Here is a 19,256-nt window from a genome sequence, read left to right as displayed (position 1 = left end):
CTCAAATGTCACTCTTTGGGCTCCTTAGAAAATGCTTAAGTTTCATTTCAGTAAAATGATGTCACTTGACCACACCCACCAAAAGTCAGTGGCCCTGTCTCAGCCTCTCGCTGCTGCTGCTGCTTAGGATGATCACTGGATCGTCTGTAGTGCCATTATCAGTTTAATTTGGCGTTGAAAGAAACAGTTCGGGCCTCTGACCTCGATAAAAGAAGTGCGAAAAGCCGGGTGAGTCATTCTTCCAAACAGTTTTGCTGATTCACCGATGTTTTCTTGTTAAAAAACGAAACTTTAAGAGTTTGCTCTCAGAAGTACAAAACTCGCTGACTCATGAAAGGATGAGTCACTGGGCAGAGGCGCTGCTTGTCAATAAGGCAAGGCAGGCAACTGCTTGGGGCCCCAGACCAGTGGGGGGGGCGGCAACGGCTGACAAACTTTAAACCACAGCATTGCCTCAAAATGTGCAGATTCTGCAATGACAGGAAACCTCCCTAATGGGGCCCCGTCTGACAGCACTCACTCTCAGTGCCCTGCTAAGTGTAGCATGCATTACTGCTGTGAAAATGAATAATAGATGCTGGTTGGAGGGGCCCCCAATGAATGTTTGCCAAGGGCCCCAACAGACCCTAAAGCGGGTTTACTAAACCTACAAATAAAATTTTTCGTCCCATGCTGTCACATCATTAACACATGATATAAAAAGGAGCTTGTGATCACTTTCTCCAACAGATTTCACAATGGCATCCTTCAGTGTTTTTGCTTCTTTGCCGGAGGATCATTTCCAGTGCTCCATTTGTCTAAGCGTCTTCAGCAGCCCGGTCACCACCCCGTGCGGTCACAACTTCTGCAAGACCTGCCTCAGCGACCGCTGGGACGAGAGCGAAATATACCACTGCCCGACGTGCCATAAAAGATTCTACGCGAGACCGGAGATCTCCACGAACGAGGTCATCGAGGAGATTTCCTACCAAATAAAGAGGAGGAAGTTGGAGACCCCTGAAAGTGCAGACGCGCCGTGGCAGGTGAAGTGTGATGTGTGCGCAGAGTACAAATTCAAGGCCTCGAAGTCCTGCCTCGTCTGCTGGACGTCGTACTGCGAGGCCCACTTGGAGCCCCACCGGAGGGTCCCGTCCCTGATGAGACACAAGCTGATCGATCCGGTGGAGAAGCTGGAGGAGAGGATGTGTGTGAAGCACGAGAGGGTTTTGGAGCTTTTCTGCAGGGACGAGCAGGTGTGCATCTGTCTGCTGTGCAGAGAGACGGACCACAGAGACCACCAGGCGGTTCCTGTTGAAGAAGAAGGCGTTCGACAGAAAGTAAGACTCTCCTGTTTTTGTTTACTGAAACTCAACTGAGAGCATCTCTGATCACGTCACCCTTTTTCTTTTTGTCTTGAAATTTTATTTTTCAGGAAACTATTGAGTCCAAGAAGGCAACGATCAAAATGATGATTGATGACAGGCTGGAAAAGATCCAAGAATTCACAGACTCGTCTGAAATGCGCAGAGTGAGCACTTCCTGTTGAAGTCAAGACCAAGAGCAGGGGGCGTGGGAACATTAGGAAGGTTGCGGCCGTAACCAGGGGATAAAAATACTACTAATGAAGCAAATCATTGGTTATTTTAGAAGGTGGCGTTTTCCCTCTAATCACAGTATTGATGTGGAAGCCTTTCAGTCGTGGTCTGGACCGGTCTTGATTTAAAATCTGGAGTCCAGAGCGAGTTCAGGGCCGGCTGTAGCTCAGTGGGTAGAGTCATCATCTCTCAACCGGAAGATCGAGGGTTCCCAGCCCCTGTGAGCAACATGTCTGATGTGTCCTTGGGCAAGACACTGTGATAAATAGAGTTTTAAAAAAAAAGAGACAAGACTGGTCTGATTCAGAGACTGAGACCTTTAATAAGTAGACGTGAGACCACGATTAGGACCAAGTATGACGACACTAGTACTCAGGAATGAAGCTGCACATGTACCATACATTCATGTCTCTCTGGTGACACGATTGTGTTTTTGTTTTAGGAGAGCACAAATAAAGAGATCGAGGACAGCGACTCGCTCTTCAATCATCTGATGAACGGAGTGCAACAGGTGCAAACGAAGCTGAATTCCAACATCAGAGAGAAGCTACGAAAATCCCAGGAGAAGGACGTCGCCACGATCGAAGAGCTGCAGGAGGAAATCCGCACACTGCAGAGGAAGCACTCGGAGCTGGAGGAGCTCGCACAAAGTGACGACCCCTTTCGCCTCCTGCAGGTTGGAAGTTTCTTTAATGTCTCGTGAAGTCAACCTCTCTGGGCTTTTGTCTGTTTGTAGAGAGGACAGGGCAGGGGGTAGAATTGGAAAACGAGGTGAGAGAGCAGGGGACGACTCAGCAGTTTATCGGCTTTAAAAGTCGATTAAAACCATGTGCCATTTATAGTCATGTGTTTGTGAATCCTTCCAGGATTTGCAGACGCTGAGCAACATGTCAGACACCAAGGACTGGTCTAAGATCAGCGTCTACTCAGACATGTGCGTGCAGACGGTGAGGAGAGCCATGACTCATCTGGTTCACGATTTTCAATCCGTGCTGAAAACTCTGACGGAAACGGGTAAGATAGAACAGCTCTTTTTTTTTTCACTTCCTTCCTTTCAGCCCGGGCCAAAGATCACCATTCATGTGCTCACTGTACGATCAAATGAACACAATGGCAAAAAATCACCCAAACACACACACACACACACACACACACACACACACACACACACGTTCGCATCACCAATAAACTCAAGCTCACCAGCAGCTAAATCATGACAATAACTCTGTGTCAGCTGGAGGTCTGTCCACAGACATTTCCTGCCAACGTTTCTTTCATGATCAGAGAGAAAAAAACAGAGGCATGCCTGATGTTGCCATGGTGATTATGGACGTCAAGTGTGTGCAGTTGTTTCCTGTTGTGAGCAGCTGATCGGGCCGTCGTGTTTACTAAGGACACGTGATCACGCTGAAACTTGAAAGTCATACAACTTCTAAACAATCGAAATCGTACGGAGAACGCTCGGCTTTATGAGTCACCCGTTACTCTCTTGTTTTTTATATTTACAGAGCTGACCAGGATGAGACAATATAAAGGTGAGATTATGGATCCATTTAAATGCATTTGTCCCTGATTTGGATTATTGGTGACTTTTAAATGTGTCCTTTCTCAGAGTCGGTGACGTTCGACCTTGACACTGCTGGTTCTGGCCTCGTCGTGTCTGAAGCTGGGAAACGTTTGAAGTACTTCAACAACGCCAGCCGCTCGTCGTCGGACGACTTGTTTGACTTGAGGTTTGACTGTCCCATGGTTTTGGGGAAGAAGGGCTTCACCTCCGGGCGTCACTACTGGGAGGTCAGAGTGGGGCTGAGAAACAACTGGGATGTTGGCGTTGCCACGGAAACCGCAAACCGATCAGGGAAAGTGGCCTTGAGGAAAGAAAACGGCTTCTTCGCCATAGGAAAGCGAGGTTTCGATTACAAAGCTCATTGCGCGACCTTCGCAGTTCTCCACCTGTGTCCCAGACCAAGACAGGTGGGCGTGTACTTGGACTACAACGAAGGCAGAGTGTCTTTCTATGACGTGGACAGAAGTTCGCACATTCACTCCTTCACGCGGGAATCCTTCACGGAGAAAGTCTTCCCGTACTTCTATCTGCACAGCAGGGCCAAGAAATCCGAGCCTTTGGTTATCTGCTCCATGGAGGCTCGAGCGTCTCAGCTTTCTCTCATTTCTTCTCTCAAACAGGATAAAAAATAAAGATACATGAAGAAGGACACGTTCGATGAAACTTGCAAACTCATCACGGGATCTTTGGTTTGCACTGAGAACATCACAGTTTACAGTGACATATTTTATGATCAGGCTTTATATTGACATAGGAATAACAAGCATGGAAAACTTCTTCCAGGGTTTCCAAGGTGTTTCCAAAACTCTGGGAAACAGAGTTTTTATCTCCTCTGTTTGTCATGATTGTGCGACTCTGTACCTTTCGTTTACATGAGTTTAGTGCGATGGCAGACGTGATCAAACTAGTGCTGTAAACATTGTAAACTGGACTTTTTACATACATATACATACTGTACATGTCACAGTTACTCTCTCACTGTGTTCATGAGCAGAGACACCTGAGTCGACCACTGCGTAAATAAAATGGTCATCGCAGAGGAGCGGCGAGAACATTTTAACAGGTCAAGGAGATTGTGTTTTGTGTTTTTATGTGGATGAAGATGTTTTGAGTACTCAGCGTTTTTTTTTTAAACGCTGGAGACGAAACTTGTGTTGTACATACCCGCCTACGTGTGGACTGGGCCTTAAACCCACAACCTCTACATTTAGGAACCCGTAAATACAGAGACAGAAAATGTGCTTGTCATTTAAATTCTTAAGGGCTGCTTCATTACAATAAAGAGGACCTCAGAACAGATGTCAGTTGTTCAGCCAATTACTCACCATTTGTGTACCAAAGACTAAAACAGTGTGTTTTTTTATAGCCTAGAATGTAATGACTAAGGGGTAAATTTAGATGCATAAGGATTTATTATAGCAGCCTTAAAATGATTAACTCAAGTTTAGGTTTGCGAGATTTGCTGTATTATTATCAAAACTTTCTATTCATGTAATAATAAGAGTTGAATTGAAAAGATACAGTTAGCTGAGCATGCTAACGATTGCAGTTAAGTTGCATGCTAACTGTAGTTACACTTTAATCAATGCAACTGATTTCTTATAAGGTAAGGGTTTAATCAACCTCAGTATATCCAAACTGACTTTGCAGTGATGTCATTATTAGTATTTCTTCCTTTCCTTTGACTTGTGAGAATAAAAGTTGTAGTCAACTTGATGCTAGCATGTGTGTTTCTCAAATGTTACGAGTAAACGCCTTCACCTGTCTTATCAGGTGTGTGTAGGTGTATGAGTCCAATGAGTCCAACAGGGCACCGCCCTCTTTCCCAGCAGTGACGGGTGTGTCTTTACCTGAGACGGTAAATAATAACCTGCGCAGAGGAGGAACATGTAGCGACGACTCACACTGTTAGAGCCTGAGGAAGGACGAGCTGGAGCAGCGATAATGTGACAGGTATGTGAGTTTCATCATTTCATTTTCGATGTTTTCATTCTTATTCGTGGTGTTTTGATAACTGCCGTCATTGTTTTGTAAGTTAACAGAACTGATAAGCTCCGTGTGGATCATGAAACACACACTCTTTATTGTTTACAGTTCATGGAAGTGATGAGTGAGTCATTTACACTTCAGCCACATTGCATAATAAGACTGACATGACCGAACAAAAATCCACAACCTGACATTTTTATAAAGTTAATAACATTTCAGTGAGGACTGCTGAAAACGATAAAATAATAAATACACCACCTGCACTTCACTTGTTTTGTTTACTATTTGTAATGAGCTTGTATTGTGTTTGTTTATCGTTGTCTTCTATAAAGCACATTGGGTTTATGTTTGTATGAAATGTGCCATAGAAATAAAATGGAATTGAATTCACATTACCCTAGAGAATTCTCAATTCTGATTGGCCAATCACCTCATTGCTATAACAGTAACTTCAGAGCTCCATTTAATCCATGTTTGTCTATGATAAAGACATATGGCTTGTAGATTATTCATTTAAGCTATTACTTTGTTATGGATTCAAGTTCTACGGCACATTGTCTTTATTTACAAGTTATGTCCTAATAAAAGAGTCTGAAATCAAAGTGTTTGGCCCAACCAACAACTGGAGCCAAATCTACATGTATCTTATTTAACACAGTGACAAAGATCATTAGTACAGAATTGATTAAACTCTTTCTGTATAGATATTTATGTTCTGGATACTCTTTCCTCCCTGACGCAGTTACCGCTTAACTGTTTAAAACCTGCTTTTAGCATGTGAGGGTTTTTTAAGGTCACATTAGTACAGACGGCTGATTTTATGTCCAGCCCATAAAAGCTGATATTAACTTGACTATTGATATCGGCCAATTGTACAGCAGATATGTGCTGGATTTATTAGATTCATTCGCCAGTCAAAAACAATGATTTGAGTATCGATGTATTAGCCTACTTCGACTGCAGACGATGATCTTGAGCACCCGGCACCTTTGGTTCCTTGAGCAAGGCACTGAATCCCCTGCCCTGCTCTGATTACAAATGCTGAAATCACAGCGAAAGTATTGTAATCCAAATGTGTGCTAACATTTTTCTATGTATTCTGTGCAGATACACTGCGATAAACTCCCAGTGGAATACTTCCTCACCAAACCGGACCAACTGTGTGCACACATTTAACAGACGATAAGCGAGAAGATAATGTCCGAGTGCTGTATCTGTCTAGACGGGTTCACCAGACCTGCCTCCCTTCCCTGTGGACACCGCTTCTGTCTGGGATGTATCGGCGAATTCTGGAGGATTAACCGGGCCTGTCAGTGCCCCCTCTGCAAAGCCCATTTCCCAATCAGGCCGCAGCTCAAAACCGACCAAACTCACGCCCCGAGTGACGACGCAACTGCGCCTTTCAAATCAGGAGAGGTTCCCTGTGATTTCTGCCCAGCCAAGCACAGAGCAGTTAAATCCTGCCTGGAGTGTATGGCGTCATTTTGTGCCGCTCATCTGGAGCCACATTACCAGGACGAAGAGCTTGGGCGCCACTTTCTGATCAGTGTGCTGAAGAACCTGGAGGACTCGGTTTGTGGAGTGCATGGAAAGCAGCTGAGCCAGTTCTGTAGGAGTGATCGAACGTGTATTTGTGCCATGTGTGCCCAGTCAGAACACAGGGGCCATCACGTTGTTTCTATTAACAAGGAAGCGAGAAAGAAGAAGGTACATAAGAGAACCACACCAGCAAAACATTTGAAGTTCAGTTATTTGTGTCACTCTACATTTATTGGCAGGCCTAACTTTGAAAACTTAAATATGCAGGGAAACTAACTTCAGATTCATCAGACACATATTGAGATAACAAATAGCTGACGAATAAAATCTTGAAATCCCAAACAATCAAACCAAATTCTCAATTGAATGCACCAAGTTGTTTGGCAGCTCCACCTGTACATGGTCATGATAACCAAAGATAGTCAGCTCTTCCAATTGTATGGAAGTTGATGTTCTAGTTATGTACCCAAATACTGCTTATAGCTTACAATGTGTACTAACCAAAGTGGTTACTGTTGAGCAAACTGTATTTCTTAATACCAAATATTTTCCCACAGATTAAATTAAAACGGAGGAAGATCAAACTTCAGCAAGACATTCAAGAGAAAATAAGCAAAGTTGAGAAAATCAAACTGGCAGACCTCGGCGAGGAGAATGTGAAGGAGGTGTGGGCCCAACATAAAGAGCTCATCGTACAGCTCGAGGAGGAAATCTCTCAACTGCAGAGTAGAAACACTGAACTGGAGCAGCTGGCACAGACAGAAGACAGCCTCCACTTCCTACAGGTCTGCTTTATGGTCCAACGTCCAAAGATGGCCAATGACTTTTAGAAACTACTTTTTGTTTGATGAGATATATTTGTGACGACACTTGATTTTCTCTCTCTCGTCCTTCCAGAGATTTCTGCACAGAACGTCGACCTAATTTGACCCTCAATTGACAATTCATCTTCAAGAGCTCTGGAACAAAAGGAACCTGCATGTTTGTCAAAATGACGTGATGTTGGACAGTACTAGTGATGGACATGCCCTGCAAACAGTTGGACCATGTGCTTAACATTGTAAAAAACCTTTCCATTAGCTTAGTTTCATGCTAACTTTGCTAGCTAAGAAATTTAAGCTTCCCTTTTGAATTGTGTAGAACCACTCGAGAAGCTCGAGTCCAGCCGGCTTTTGTTGTTGTCAGTGCCATGTTTACATTGTGTTTACATGGCAAGGACGGCCGGCTAAAGAGCGGTGACATTAGCCTGCTAACACAACAACTGAACGTGTGCCGCTGGAGGAGAGCCAAGGCTTTCTTATGGCAGAAGTTTGGTCATAGAGAAGTTTGTTTTGGTTTCATGCTGGTGCTCAATGATGACATCTAGTGGAGTTGTTACAAAATTGCACATTCCTCCTTTAGATAAATGGCTGGATGCTGATGTTAGCTTTTCTCTGATCGTAGTTTATTGGTTATCTTGTTTGCTTTTTAACTAGAAACATTGATGTTTCTGTTCAATACCTTTTAGGTGTGTCATCAAGTTGTCACTTGATAACACTAGTCAGATTTCTGGGTATATGTATAAGTATAAATGACTTCCAACATGAAGCAAAACAGTGTATCACCATAACAGCCTTGAGCCACCCAACCTGAGCATGACCAAAGACTGCCGTTTCTGGGCCAGCAGTACCAGGCAAATCAAGCAAAACATGTGAGTCACAACACCCTCGTAGAAAGTCAAATTGTAGCTTTCACACACTAGTTTCCACAAACTTTTATGCTTGTCATTGCCTGCATGTTTTTCTACCATATGATACAGCCAATCAGATACCAGGGTGCCCAGTTTTTGTGCTATCTAAGCTAACCAGTCGCACTGGCAGCTTTCTGTTGACTCCAGAGATAAGACAGTGACTTCATCACACACACACACAAACAGAAAGCTATTTCCCAAATTAAAAACAGTTGTTTGATATTTTCTTTTGACTGTATTATCACAATAATTTGTAACATTTAAGAATACATGACAATTATAACTTAACTAAAAACTGCACTTGATCTTTGACGCTGAAGACTGAGTGAGAAGGAATTCTAGTATGACTGTAATTTATGCCTGGATGAATGATGTGATGATTCAAAGGAAAATTTATATTTTCGAAACAGAATTTTTTTTTAAAGTTTTTTATTGTGAAGATGTTTTACATTTCATTCAATTCAGTTGTTTTGTTACATTTCAATTATGAGCAATTTTAGTGGAAAATGACGTTGAAGTAAAATCTTCAAATTAAATCTAAATCACTGAAAATGAAAATTGCTGAAATTACTTTCTAGCAGTCAACATGCATCTTGAGCAACATGCACATAAACACATCCTACCCCCCCTCCCCCCCCCCCCCCCCACACACACACACCCTCCCCAACGAACACCCACACACTTTTTGAGTTGAGTGAGAAGTGACAGAAGAGTGTTGGATAAGGAACATCGTAGGAGCTCAAAGGTAACATTATCATTCACAAGTACTAATGTGCTGATATTGTAATTTTGAATATTGTTTTAAATGTTTTTTATTAGAGAAATTAGCAAATAATTTTCTTAAAATTCTTTTGAAAGCTTTTTTTCCTACATACTCATCTATAATTACACCCCAGTGTGTTTATAGGCTTTATATACACATACTGTAAATCATGTTCAAATTTCATCCCACACTAATCATGTCAGAAATGCATCCGACCAGTCAGTGGCAGCAGACCGGGCTGTGATTGGTCCCTGGGGTTATAAGTAATATACATGCCAGCTGTCAGGTGGATGCAAAGGACAGACTTAAAAAAAAAAAGAAAAATGACATCTTTATAGTTGGATAGAAGGGCAAAACACGATTCAGGCAGCTGGGGTAGGACCCAAATGCAGATGGTTGTAGGTGTCCCACTGAACCGTGAGAAAAGAACCCAAATGCACGACTCTTTCACACTCGGGACCACGAGGTCACTTTGTTTATTCATAAAACAGATTTGGTACACGGAATCCAAAAACAGGCAAAGGTATCCAAAATGTGGCAGGCTGAAGGCAGGTCGAAAAACAGAAACTGGTAAGGATATATAACAACATGAATTAAGAGCTGGAACGAAGGTCACAAGAACAATACGAACTGGCACAGTATGAGGGAAACAGAGACTATATACTGAAGGGGGGTGGAGTTAACAAGACACAGGTGAGACACATGAGGTAATCAGCAGAGCGGGAAACACTGAGGGAAGGGCATGCAGGAACAAACCTGAAACGAGACACAGGGTAAGTGATCAAAGTAAAACACAAGCGAACCAGAAATAAAACATGACACTTAACTCAGGGATGTGACTGTAGAAAGACTTATTGTATTTAAAAGAGTAAGACTACAGGTTCTATGGGCTACCCTGCACATCTGAATTAGGCTCCAAAAGTGGAAGGCATTTCTGTACGTTATTCTCGGATAGTACCTTGCTGAATATAAGGCCTTAGATCTAATTGAGTTACCTTATTACCTTGATTTCTTTACACAGATATGGCCTCAGCTCAACCATCATCTTTTGGCACTAGCTTGATGGAGAGGCCCTTCCAATGCCCCATATGTATGAATGTACTTGTGGATCCTGTCTCTATAGCTTGTGGCCACTCCGTTTGTAAGAAATGTCTGCACAGCGACATTGACAGGATGTGTCCCCGGTGTAAGAAGTCTCTTATCCCAAAGGTCACAAAGAGAGAAAATGTAGATGAATACACTGGGGCGCCTGGGGAAGTGGCCTGTGACATTTGCACAGAGTCGAAGCTGAAAGCCAAGAAGTCCTGCCTTGTGTGTCTCGCCTCGTACTGTCCGACCCACCTGCAGAATCATTCTACGACTCGAAGGTTAAAGGGCCACAAGTTGGTGCGACCTGTGGAGAACTTGGATGAGAGGGCCTGTCTGCAGCATGGACGCCCTCTAGAGCTGTACAGCAGGACGAAGGAGAGATGCATCTGTGTCCTCTGTATGGAGGAAGACCAGGGGGAGGTGGTTCCTACTGAAGAAGAATGGAACAGGAAGAAGGTGAATTATATCTAGCAAACATGCTGAAATAGGAATACAAACAGACATGGTTGTGTTAAGAGGTGATGATTTTGTGTACATTGCATTGTGTGAAGATTTCCATAAGCTTGTCATGCTTGTTGGTGCATTTGGTTGATCTTGGGAATGATGTCACATCAAAGTAAGTGGCTCTAGTTGCCAGTCTGCAACAAGTTGGATAAGCAACATGGACGCCTCCAGGAGTACCTTTGTTTTTTTGCTACAGGCCTTAACAACCCACTACATAATAGTTTGAAGGTGAAAAAAACACAGATAGATACTAATAAAGACAATAGCTACAGCTTGATTGTTACTGTTGATGCAAGTAGCAGCCATGTTGGATTTGAACTCAGGGTACTGTAGTTCCTCCGAGTTTCTGACTTCGGAATTCCTGTGTTCTTGATGTTGCATTGGCCTATTTGAGAGTACTTGGAATAGGATATGTACTCATTACTTCTTGTTTTTAAAGGCTGAGCTTGAAAGCCCCAAGACTGAGTTGCAACAGAAAGTTGCAAACAGAAGAACACGGATGGATGAGATAAAGGCATCTCTAAAAAGTTGCGAGGTAAGTTGCAAAGGAAGAGATTTTTGGGGGATTTTGAATTGACCTTTGAAAAGCTGATCAAACCAATCAGTGAACATCAACTCTGGCCATCTGAGTTACCAAACAGTGTGCAATCAAATGGAACAACTTTAAAAAATTGCTTTTGTCCCAACAAATAATAATTTTGCTTCTTGGTCCGAAGCCTGGACCAGTGCTGTAGTAGCATTGGAACAGTTAACACTTTTTCTACAGGCCAAGAGTTGTGGTTTCTGATCAACGTGTCCAAGAATGACCTTTTTTTGTTCTATGTGTTGGTGCAAATTGATAAAGAAAAAGTCAATTGTCTAATGAACGATCCTTGATCTGCTTCCATTTTCAGGACCAGCTGAACGATGAATGTGGAGCTATTGATGCTGTGTTCACAGCTGTGATTGCAATTGTGAAGGAAGCCCGTGACAGAGCTCTTCAGCCACTGAAGGACAGGAGGAAGGTTGTGGAAAAGGAGGCAAAAGACATCGAGCAGAAGATGAAAGCAGAGGTTGATCGGCTTGAGAAAACCATCTCTGAACTGGTCGATATATCTGCACTTGAGGATCACGTCCTTTTCCTGCAGGTGAGAGGACATTTTTAGAAAGATAGATTGTGGTATTAAACCAACTGGAAAGAGTTCAGTCTAAATCTGTTTCTCTGAGGTCCATTTGACTTGCTGGGTTCATCACAGAGTTTTTCTTACATCGTTCCCATTCCAGAAGTTCCCATCTCTTCAAGACCTGGACAACATCAAAGATTACCCAGAGGTAGAGCTGGACACATCACTGTCATTTGGCACCATGGTAAACATCACAACCACCATGTTGGAATCAATTCAACGAGAACTGGAGAAGCTGAGCCCCATTGGTAAGAGTTGTATCATGGTGGTCATTGTTTAAAGCTACATGCAGAGGTTACAAGTTTCCTAAATACGGTTCTCTACTTTACAGAGATTGAAAGACTTCCAAAGTTCACAGGTGGGTGATAGGGCCTGTTTGTTCCTGACATTATCCTCAAATCTTGGCTTTTAAGTTCCGATGTTATGAACATCTTTCATATTGCCTTGAATAGTGGATGTGAGGCTGGATCCAACCACTGCCCACCAACACCTTGCTCTTTCTGATGATGGTAAAGAAGTCAAAGACAGAGGAGAAGACCAGGAAGTCCCTGAATCTCCAGAGAGGTTTGACATGTTTGGCAGCGTCCTGGGTCTTAACAGCTTGACTTATGGGAAGTCCTACTGGGAGGTGGAGGTCGGGAACAAGACTGGATGGGATCTGGGTGTAGCACGAGGGGACGCAAACCGCAAGGGGAAACTGTTGCTGAACCCAGACAATGGTTACTGGGTTACTGTACATTATGAAGACGAGATGTACGCGGCCCTGACAGCTCCACCAGCTCGTCTGTTCCTGAAAGACAAGCCTCAGAAAGTGGGAGTGTTTGTGGATTATGAGGAGGGTCTGGTGTCCTTTTATGACGTGGCTTCCAAATCTCACATCTACTCGTTCACTGACTGTTCATTCGATGGCACGATCTTCCCATATTTCAGTCCCCATTTGAAACGAGATGAGGAAAACATGGATCCCTTGATCATTTCTTCTGTGAGACATCTGTCATGAAGAATAAGAAGCTTATGTGTGCGTTGATTTCTGCTCTTTAATGCTTGCTGTGTTTGAAAAGTTAAATTTTTTTTTTGTAATTTTGTATTTGAACGTTAAAAATGATTTGCAAGACAAAATGTAAAAGCATTAGGGAGTGACGATGTTGCATGAAACAAGAACGCTCCTATTTAAACCTTCCAATTTCTAATCTTAACCGTTCCTTGTTTTTTGACATTGTGATTTATTTGTGTACATTTTTTGCACTGTGTGAATTGTTTGATTTAATTATGGACCACTTTGTGACTGAGTGTTTGAAAAGTGCTGTATAAACAAAGTCTTACTATTATGCAATGGTTCAGGAAGGCTGAGAGAAAGAAAGCGTTGCATAGGTTTTTTTTTTTTTTTTCAGGAAATGAAACTAAAAAACATTTTTTTTTAAAAACATGGCAGGATTCTTTAGACAAAATATGATGCAATCTTAGAAATGATTGCATCATGTGAGGAAAACCTTAAAAAATGTTGCCCTAAAAAACTTACAAAAGTGTAAGCAGAATAAGAAAATGCATTTTTATCATGAAATATGCTCTCATAGATGCACAGAAATGAAGTCATTCTCGATGTGGTACAGGGGCGTGTCCAGATGAGCAGCCAGGGGTGGCATGAGCCCCCCTTGAAATCTGATTGGCCACCCCAGGTGACACCCCAAAAATCCTATTTGACCTCTCAGAAGTGGGACTTTAAAACCAACTCTTATGTCTTTTTTGTTGTAAAGGCTGCAATGTCTATTTCATAGGACAGGTGCACAGGAAACTAAAGCACTATGTATTCCTTACAATGAACTAAGAGGCACAGACCAAAACATGAGCAAGTTAGACTGCGAAGGACTTTGCATTGGATTTTCAAAGTAAAATAAATCTTCATTTTGTGCATTAAAAAAAAAAAAAAAAAAAGCTAATGCATCCGGTATCTTGTGTTATAAAGTTGATATGATTAGTGAAGTTTAGAAAGAGTGTGTGTTGGTGCAAACATCACACTCCAGGCCACCCGTGCACACGTCAGTGCTCAGCTCAGTGTCCAGTCGTACAAGTCTTTACACGCCCCTGCTGAAGAAGTATATTGTATGTAAAGCTAGCTTACAAGAATGCTTGAGTACTTAGTTATGTTAACCAAATAAGTGCTGTCTGTTTAATGGCAGTTTATGTCTCAACTAAATACATGAACTTTGTTTATTAAGTGTTTCCGTTGTATTCTCTTTTACACTTTTACTTCTTTCCTATAACCGGCTGTGGCTCAGTGGTCTCATCTTTTAACCAGAGGGTTGGGGGTTCAATCCCGACCTCCTGCAGCTGATGTGTCCTTAGGCCAAATAAAAGGAGTGTTGTGTTGCAAGTGCAGTTCCAGTGAAACCTTGAAGCAACGTTTGTTGTGTGTGTAAACCTGTTTAACATGTGACACTCCCTGCATTAATAAGCGATCATTTGGTTGACTGTTTGCATGCTGACGTACCTTTTAAAGATGAGGAACAAAAAAAAAATAATTTGCACAGCCTTTCCACAGAAACGAAACTGAACAAGGCCCAGTGAAAAGCATGCACACAACACTTTGGGAGTGAAGAGACAAAGAGACAGAAGGATTTGCGATCAGGAACATCTAAGGTAACGTTATACTTTTTATGGGAGTTGTTTGGTTATTCTCTTAAAATAGATATAGAAAAGAGATTTTTATTGAGTTTGTTTTGAGACTCTTCACATCTTTAAAAATTAATTCAACAGTGTTTAGCACTTTCTTTAAACATCATTAATTAAACTCCAATGTATTTTTATTAGTGGATTGTTTTTAAGTTTTGAATGTTTTTTTTTTTTACCTTAATATTCGACACTTAGACTGAAATTCTCTGAGATTAAACACGCACACACTCATGAAGCTGTGTTGAACAAACACTCGAGGCTGAGTTGTTCAGTATAGGTGTGACTCTAATAATACTTTATCGGACTGAACAGCACTAATGTTGTTCAGAGACCAAAGAACTCTGCTATCCTTACTTTAAAAACTGTATGCTGAAAAAAACCACGATTAATAACTGAAAATAGTGATGGCGATTTAAAAAAATCCAAAAAAATCACTGATATTTTCTTTTAATCTTTTATCTTAAGCCACATTGGTTGTTGTTGTTCTGGATAGTTTTACCCTCACTTGAAGAACACAATCCTAGTTGGGAAAAAGAACTTTGTCATCTTAAAATCTCATCAATTGATGGTGAAATCATTGAATGAGAAGAACTGCTGCAGTGCCGAAGATGTGGCTGTTTAGAGTGTGTGACTTAGACTGTACAAAATATGAACGGCATGTCAGTGAAGTCATCCATTTGTTTCTAAAGCTGACTTTTGAAGCCTAAAACTGGCATTCGGCATTTTGGAAATGCTATCTCAAGCTAACTTATAGCTAAAGGAAAAGAGGTGCAGCTGCGGTAGGCCTTGAGCCTCTTGGCAAACAACTACAGAACAACCACCTGCCTTTCACATCAACCATGCCCATAATTACACATATTTAGACTACAATCACAACAGATGAGTTAAAAATAATAATAAAGTTCACCCACAGTACAGTTTGTATAAATAAAGAGACATCTACAGGCTGTAAACGTAGTTAACTCTGCAGTAAAAATCAGCATTTTAATGCGTGTGTTTGCAGCCTGCCTCAAGTGGACAGTAGAGGAACTGTAGTTTTATACTTCTGCGTTGGCTTTGTTTTTCAAACATCAGAGGTTGATGATTAGTAACAGGCCTATCCCTGAGCTTTTGGTACTGTACTGAACATTTGCTTTCAGCACTCATGAGGTACCTCTTGAAGTCCTTCCCCAAGGCAGCAAGGGAAGGACTCAAATGGAGATGGCACTTGGCAGACTGGTGCAGTTCAAGGATATAAAAGTAGTAATGATAATATTAAGCTGATTTGGTTTAGCACCTTTCACAGAGGTCACACAAGTTCACAACGTGCTTTAAAGAATATTACCACATCAGTACGAACAACAATAAATTCCTAAAAGAAGAAGACAGAAGAGCAAAACTTGGTCGATAAAGTGTTTGAAAGTAATAAAACCATGTTTGTCTGTAAAACACGCCTAAAGGGTAAATCACTAGTATCTGACAACCTCGGATACCGACTCACTGAATATTTGGTCGTATATCCGAGTGCAACACAGAATTGCTCAGTCAAAAAAATTACTGTTTGACAAATTTGATTGAGTAACTTCATGATGATCTCTACACAGATATGGCCTCTGCTCAAGCATCACCCTGCAACACTGGCTTGCTTGAGAAGCACATCACGTGCACCATCTGTATGGGTGTATTTGTGGATCCTGTCACCACAACGTGTGGCCACTCCTTTTGTAAGAATTGTCTGTGCCGCCACATTAGGTTCAATGACATGATATGTCCCTTGTGCAAGCAGCATCTGAGAAAAACCCCAGACGTGAACATTATCCTGAGAAACATTGTTGAAAAGATGAAAATAGTGATCCCAGAGAGAGAAAATGTAGATGAATACACTGGGGCGCCTGGGGAAGTGGCCTGCGACATTTGCACAGAGCCAAAGCTGAAAGCCAAGAAGTCCTGCCTTGTGTGTCTCGCCTCGTACTGTCCGACCCACCTGCAGAATCATTCTACGACTCGAAGGTTAAAGGGCCACAAGTTGGTGCGACCTGTGGAGAACTTGGATGAGAGGGCCTGTCTGCAGCATGGACGCCCTCTAGAGCTGTACAGCAGGACGAAGAAGAGATGCATCTGTGTCCTCTGTATGGAGGAAGACCAGGAGGAGGTGGTTCCTACTGAAGAAGAATGGAACAGGAAGAAGGTGAATTATCACATTACATTGTAAAGAAGTATGCACATTCAGATGTGGATGTGAAAGAGTGTTTAAAATGGGATACTGACTCACTTTTTTGTTTTTTCAGGTTAAGCTTCAAAACAGCAAGTCTGAGTTACAACAGAAAGTTGCAAACAGAAGAACACGGATGGCTGAGATCAATGTAGCTCTAAAAAACTGCGAGGTAAGGCACAAGGGAAGGAATTTTTCCGATCCTGGATTGAACATTTGAGTGCTGATCAGACCAATCCGTGAACATCAAAACTGGACAAGCGAGTTACCAAACCATTGAATGGAAGAACTGTTAAATCTTTATTTGTCCCAACAAACGTAAAGTAAATTGTCTAATGAACGATCCTTGATCTGCTTCCATTTTCAGGACCAGCTGAACGATGAATGTGGAGATATTGATGCTGTGTTCACAGCTGTGATTGCAATTGTGAAGGAAGCCCGTGACAGAGCTCTTCAGCCACTGAAGGACAGGAGGAAGGTTGTGAAAAAGGAGGCAAAAGACATCGAGCAGAAGATGAAAGCAGAGGTTGATCGGCTTGAGAAAACCATCTATGAACTGGCCGATTTATCTGCACTTGAGGATCACGTCCTTTTCCTGCAGGTGAGAGGACATTTGTAGAAAACGTACAACTTCTGATAAGTCTTCAAATAATGAAGAAAAGGTCTTTCTTTTGAGAAGATGAACAAAAGCCAAGCCTTTCTAAGGGTCCGTTGCTAAACTGCTAACCATATGAATTTGCTGGGACCAATCCCATTTCAGCTCTCTCAACCCTTCCTTTGGTTTGGGACTTCCCTTGATATTTCATCAACTTTGTCATGGGACATTAAAATAGGGCCAATGTGCCAAATCTTTTCCATTAAAATGGGACATTTCCAAGCTAAAGGCAGCAGTAGATTGTGGGACTGAACAGACTGGACAGAGTGGGTCATCTCAGAGTTTTTCTTACATCGTTCCCATTCCAGAAGTTCCCATCTCTTCAAGACCTGGACAACATCAAAGATTACCCAGAGGTAGAGCTGGACACATCACTGTCATTTGGCACCATGGAAAACATCAAAACCGCCATGTTGGAATCAGTTCAACAAGAACTGGAGAAGCTGAGCCCCATTGGTAAGAGTTGTATCATGGTGATATGGTTCAAAGCTGCACGTCGACGTTCTAAGTCTGATCTAAAATTATTGCTCCACTTTACAGAAATGAAAAGAATTCCAAAGTTCACAGGTGGGTGATAAGTCTCTTTTTTATGGTGTCCTTCAAAATTTTGGCTGTGTAGATATAATGTTGACTTTTATTTTAAACTTATTAACAGTGGATGTAAAGATGGATCCAACCACCGCCCACCAACGCCTTGTTCTTTCTGATGATGGTAAAGAAGTCAAAGACGGAGGAGAAGACCAGGAAGTCCCTGACTCTCCAGAGAGGTTTGACATGTTTGGCAGCGTCCTGGGTCTTAACAGCTTGACTTATGGGAAGTCCTACTGGGAGGTGGAGGTCGGGAACAAGACTGGATGGGATCTGGGTGTAGCAAGAGGGGACGCAAACCGCAAGGGGAAACTGTTGCTGAACCCAGACAATGGTTACTGGGTTACTGTACATTATGAAGATGAGAAGTACGCAGCCCTGACAGCTCCACCAGCTCGTCTGTTCCTGAAAGACAAACCTCAGAAAGTGGGAGTGTTTGTGGATTATGAGGAGGGTCTGGTGTCCTTTTATGACGTGGCTTCCAAATCTCACATCTACTCGTTCACTGACTGTTCATTCGATGGCACGATTTTCCCATATTTCAGTCCCCATTTGAAACTAGATGACGAAAACATGGATCCCTTGATCATTTCTTCTGTGAACGTAGGTGAACTGGAGGTGGATCTGTCATGAAGACAAAGGGGTTCAGTTGTATTTTGGTAAAGATGTTTTTTGTCTTGTTGTTTCTTGTGTACGAACATTCTGGGTACTGAATGGAGTTATAGACAATGACATATTTCTGTGGTCAGGGATAAAACTGAAAATAAATGCTGTAACACCATGTTTCACCATGATTGTGATTTGGGCTTAACATTTCTATCATAGAAAATAATTGCTGAAAAATGGTTACAATTTGTAATTGCCATTATTTGCAGAAATTGGATAATTAATCATGATTAATGACATTTTTAATTATTTGTTTATAGTCCATCATTAGATGTTTTATATGATCATGAAGATAGGGAAAATTCAAACACTTTTACATCGTACAACATGTATTTTTTTGCAATCTACCATGAAATGGGATTATGAAAAATCATAAGTTTTCAATAAAAAAAAGTTAAATCTTTCTTACACTCTCAGCCCCTTTGTTTTTTGTTTTTTTTGCAATCATTTATTTTCTGTTTCTCAATCTTTTTTTCATGTTACATGATGTGGATGAGTTCTAAGGAAAGGGCCATTTTAAAAAAAAAATAATAATTTCGAGCTTGAACACAGAAATTTACGACAAAGAC

The 19,256-nt window shown here is 41.8% G+C and overlaps 4 protein-coding genes across 4 annotated transcripts; all 4 read left to right on the top strand.

The window, feature by feature from the left end:
* Positions 1 to 122: 122 nt before the first annotated feature.
* Positions 123 to 3,890, top strand: LOC306841731 (E3 ubiquitin-protein ligase TRIM39-like). The gene is made up of 7 exons (XM_079371691.1): positions 123 to 228; positions 730 to 1,316; positions 1,412 to 1,507; positions 2,017 to 2,250; positions 2,441 to 2,588; positions 3,083 to 3,109; positions 3,187 to 3,890. Exons 2-7 carry the CDS (start codon positions 738 to 740, stop codon positions 3,771 to 3,773), a joined length of 1,671 nt encoding a protein of 556 aa, XP_079227817.1. The 5' UTR covers positions 123 to 228; positions 730 to 737; the 3' UTR covers positions 3,774 to 3,890.
* A 1,145-nt stretch (positions 3,891 to 5,035) lies between these two features.
* LOC306841741 (E3 ubiquitin-protein ligase TRIM47-like) lies at positions 5,036 to 8,039 on the top strand. Its single transcript, XM_079371705.1, has 4 exons — positions 5,036 to 5,094; positions 6,238 to 6,837; positions 7,227 to 7,454; positions 7,567 to 8,039. Exons 2-4 carry the CDS (start codon positions 6,328 to 6,330, stop codon positions 7,591 to 7,593), a joined length of 765 nt encoding a protein of 254 aa, XP_079227831.1. The 5' UTR covers positions 5,036 to 5,094; positions 6,238 to 6,327; the 3' UTR covers positions 7,594 to 8,039.
* Positions 8,040 to 9,092: 1,053 nt separating this feature from the next.
* Positions 9,093 to 14,128, top strand: LOC306841733 (E3 ubiquitin-protein ligase TRIM21-like). The gene is made up of 7 exons (XM_079371694.1): positions 9,093 to 9,143; positions 10,183 to 10,706; positions 11,194 to 11,289; positions 11,648 to 11,881; positions 12,018 to 12,165; positions 12,249 to 12,275; positions 12,370 to 14,128. The coding sequence occupies exons 2-7, from the start codon at positions 10,185 to 10,187 to the stop codon at positions 12,915 to 12,917; spliced, it is 1,575 nt and encodes a 524-aa protein (XP_079227820.1). The 5' UTR covers positions 9,093 to 9,143; positions 10,183 to 10,184; the 3' UTR covers positions 12,918 to 14,128.
* Positions 14,129 to 14,480: 352 nt separating this feature from the next.
* Positions 14,481 to 19,103, top strand: LOC306841635 (E3 ubiquitin-protein ligase TRIM21-like). Its single transcript, XM_079371582.1, has 7 exons — positions 14,481 to 14,554; positions 16,171 to 16,754; positions 16,855 to 16,950; positions 17,146 to 17,379; positions 17,742 to 17,889; positions 17,974 to 18,000; positions 18,089 to 19,103. The coding sequence occupies exons 2-7, from the start codon at positions 16,173 to 16,175 to the stop codon at positions 18,652 to 18,654; spliced, it is 1,653 nt and encodes a 550-aa protein (XP_079227708.1). The 5' UTR covers positions 14,481 to 14,554; positions 16,171 to 16,172; the 3' UTR covers positions 18,655 to 19,103.
* Positions 19,104 to 19,256: the final 153 nt, after the last annotated feature.

This window comes from Symphodus melops (genome assembly GCF_947650265.1).
Source record: "Symphodus melops genome assembly, chromosome: 20".
Taxonomy (NCBI): domain Eukaryota; kingdom Metazoa; phylum Chordata; class Actinopteri; order Labriformes; family Labridae; genus Symphodus; species Symphodus melops.
This window is presented reverse-complemented; position numbering and strand designations above follow the sequence as displayed.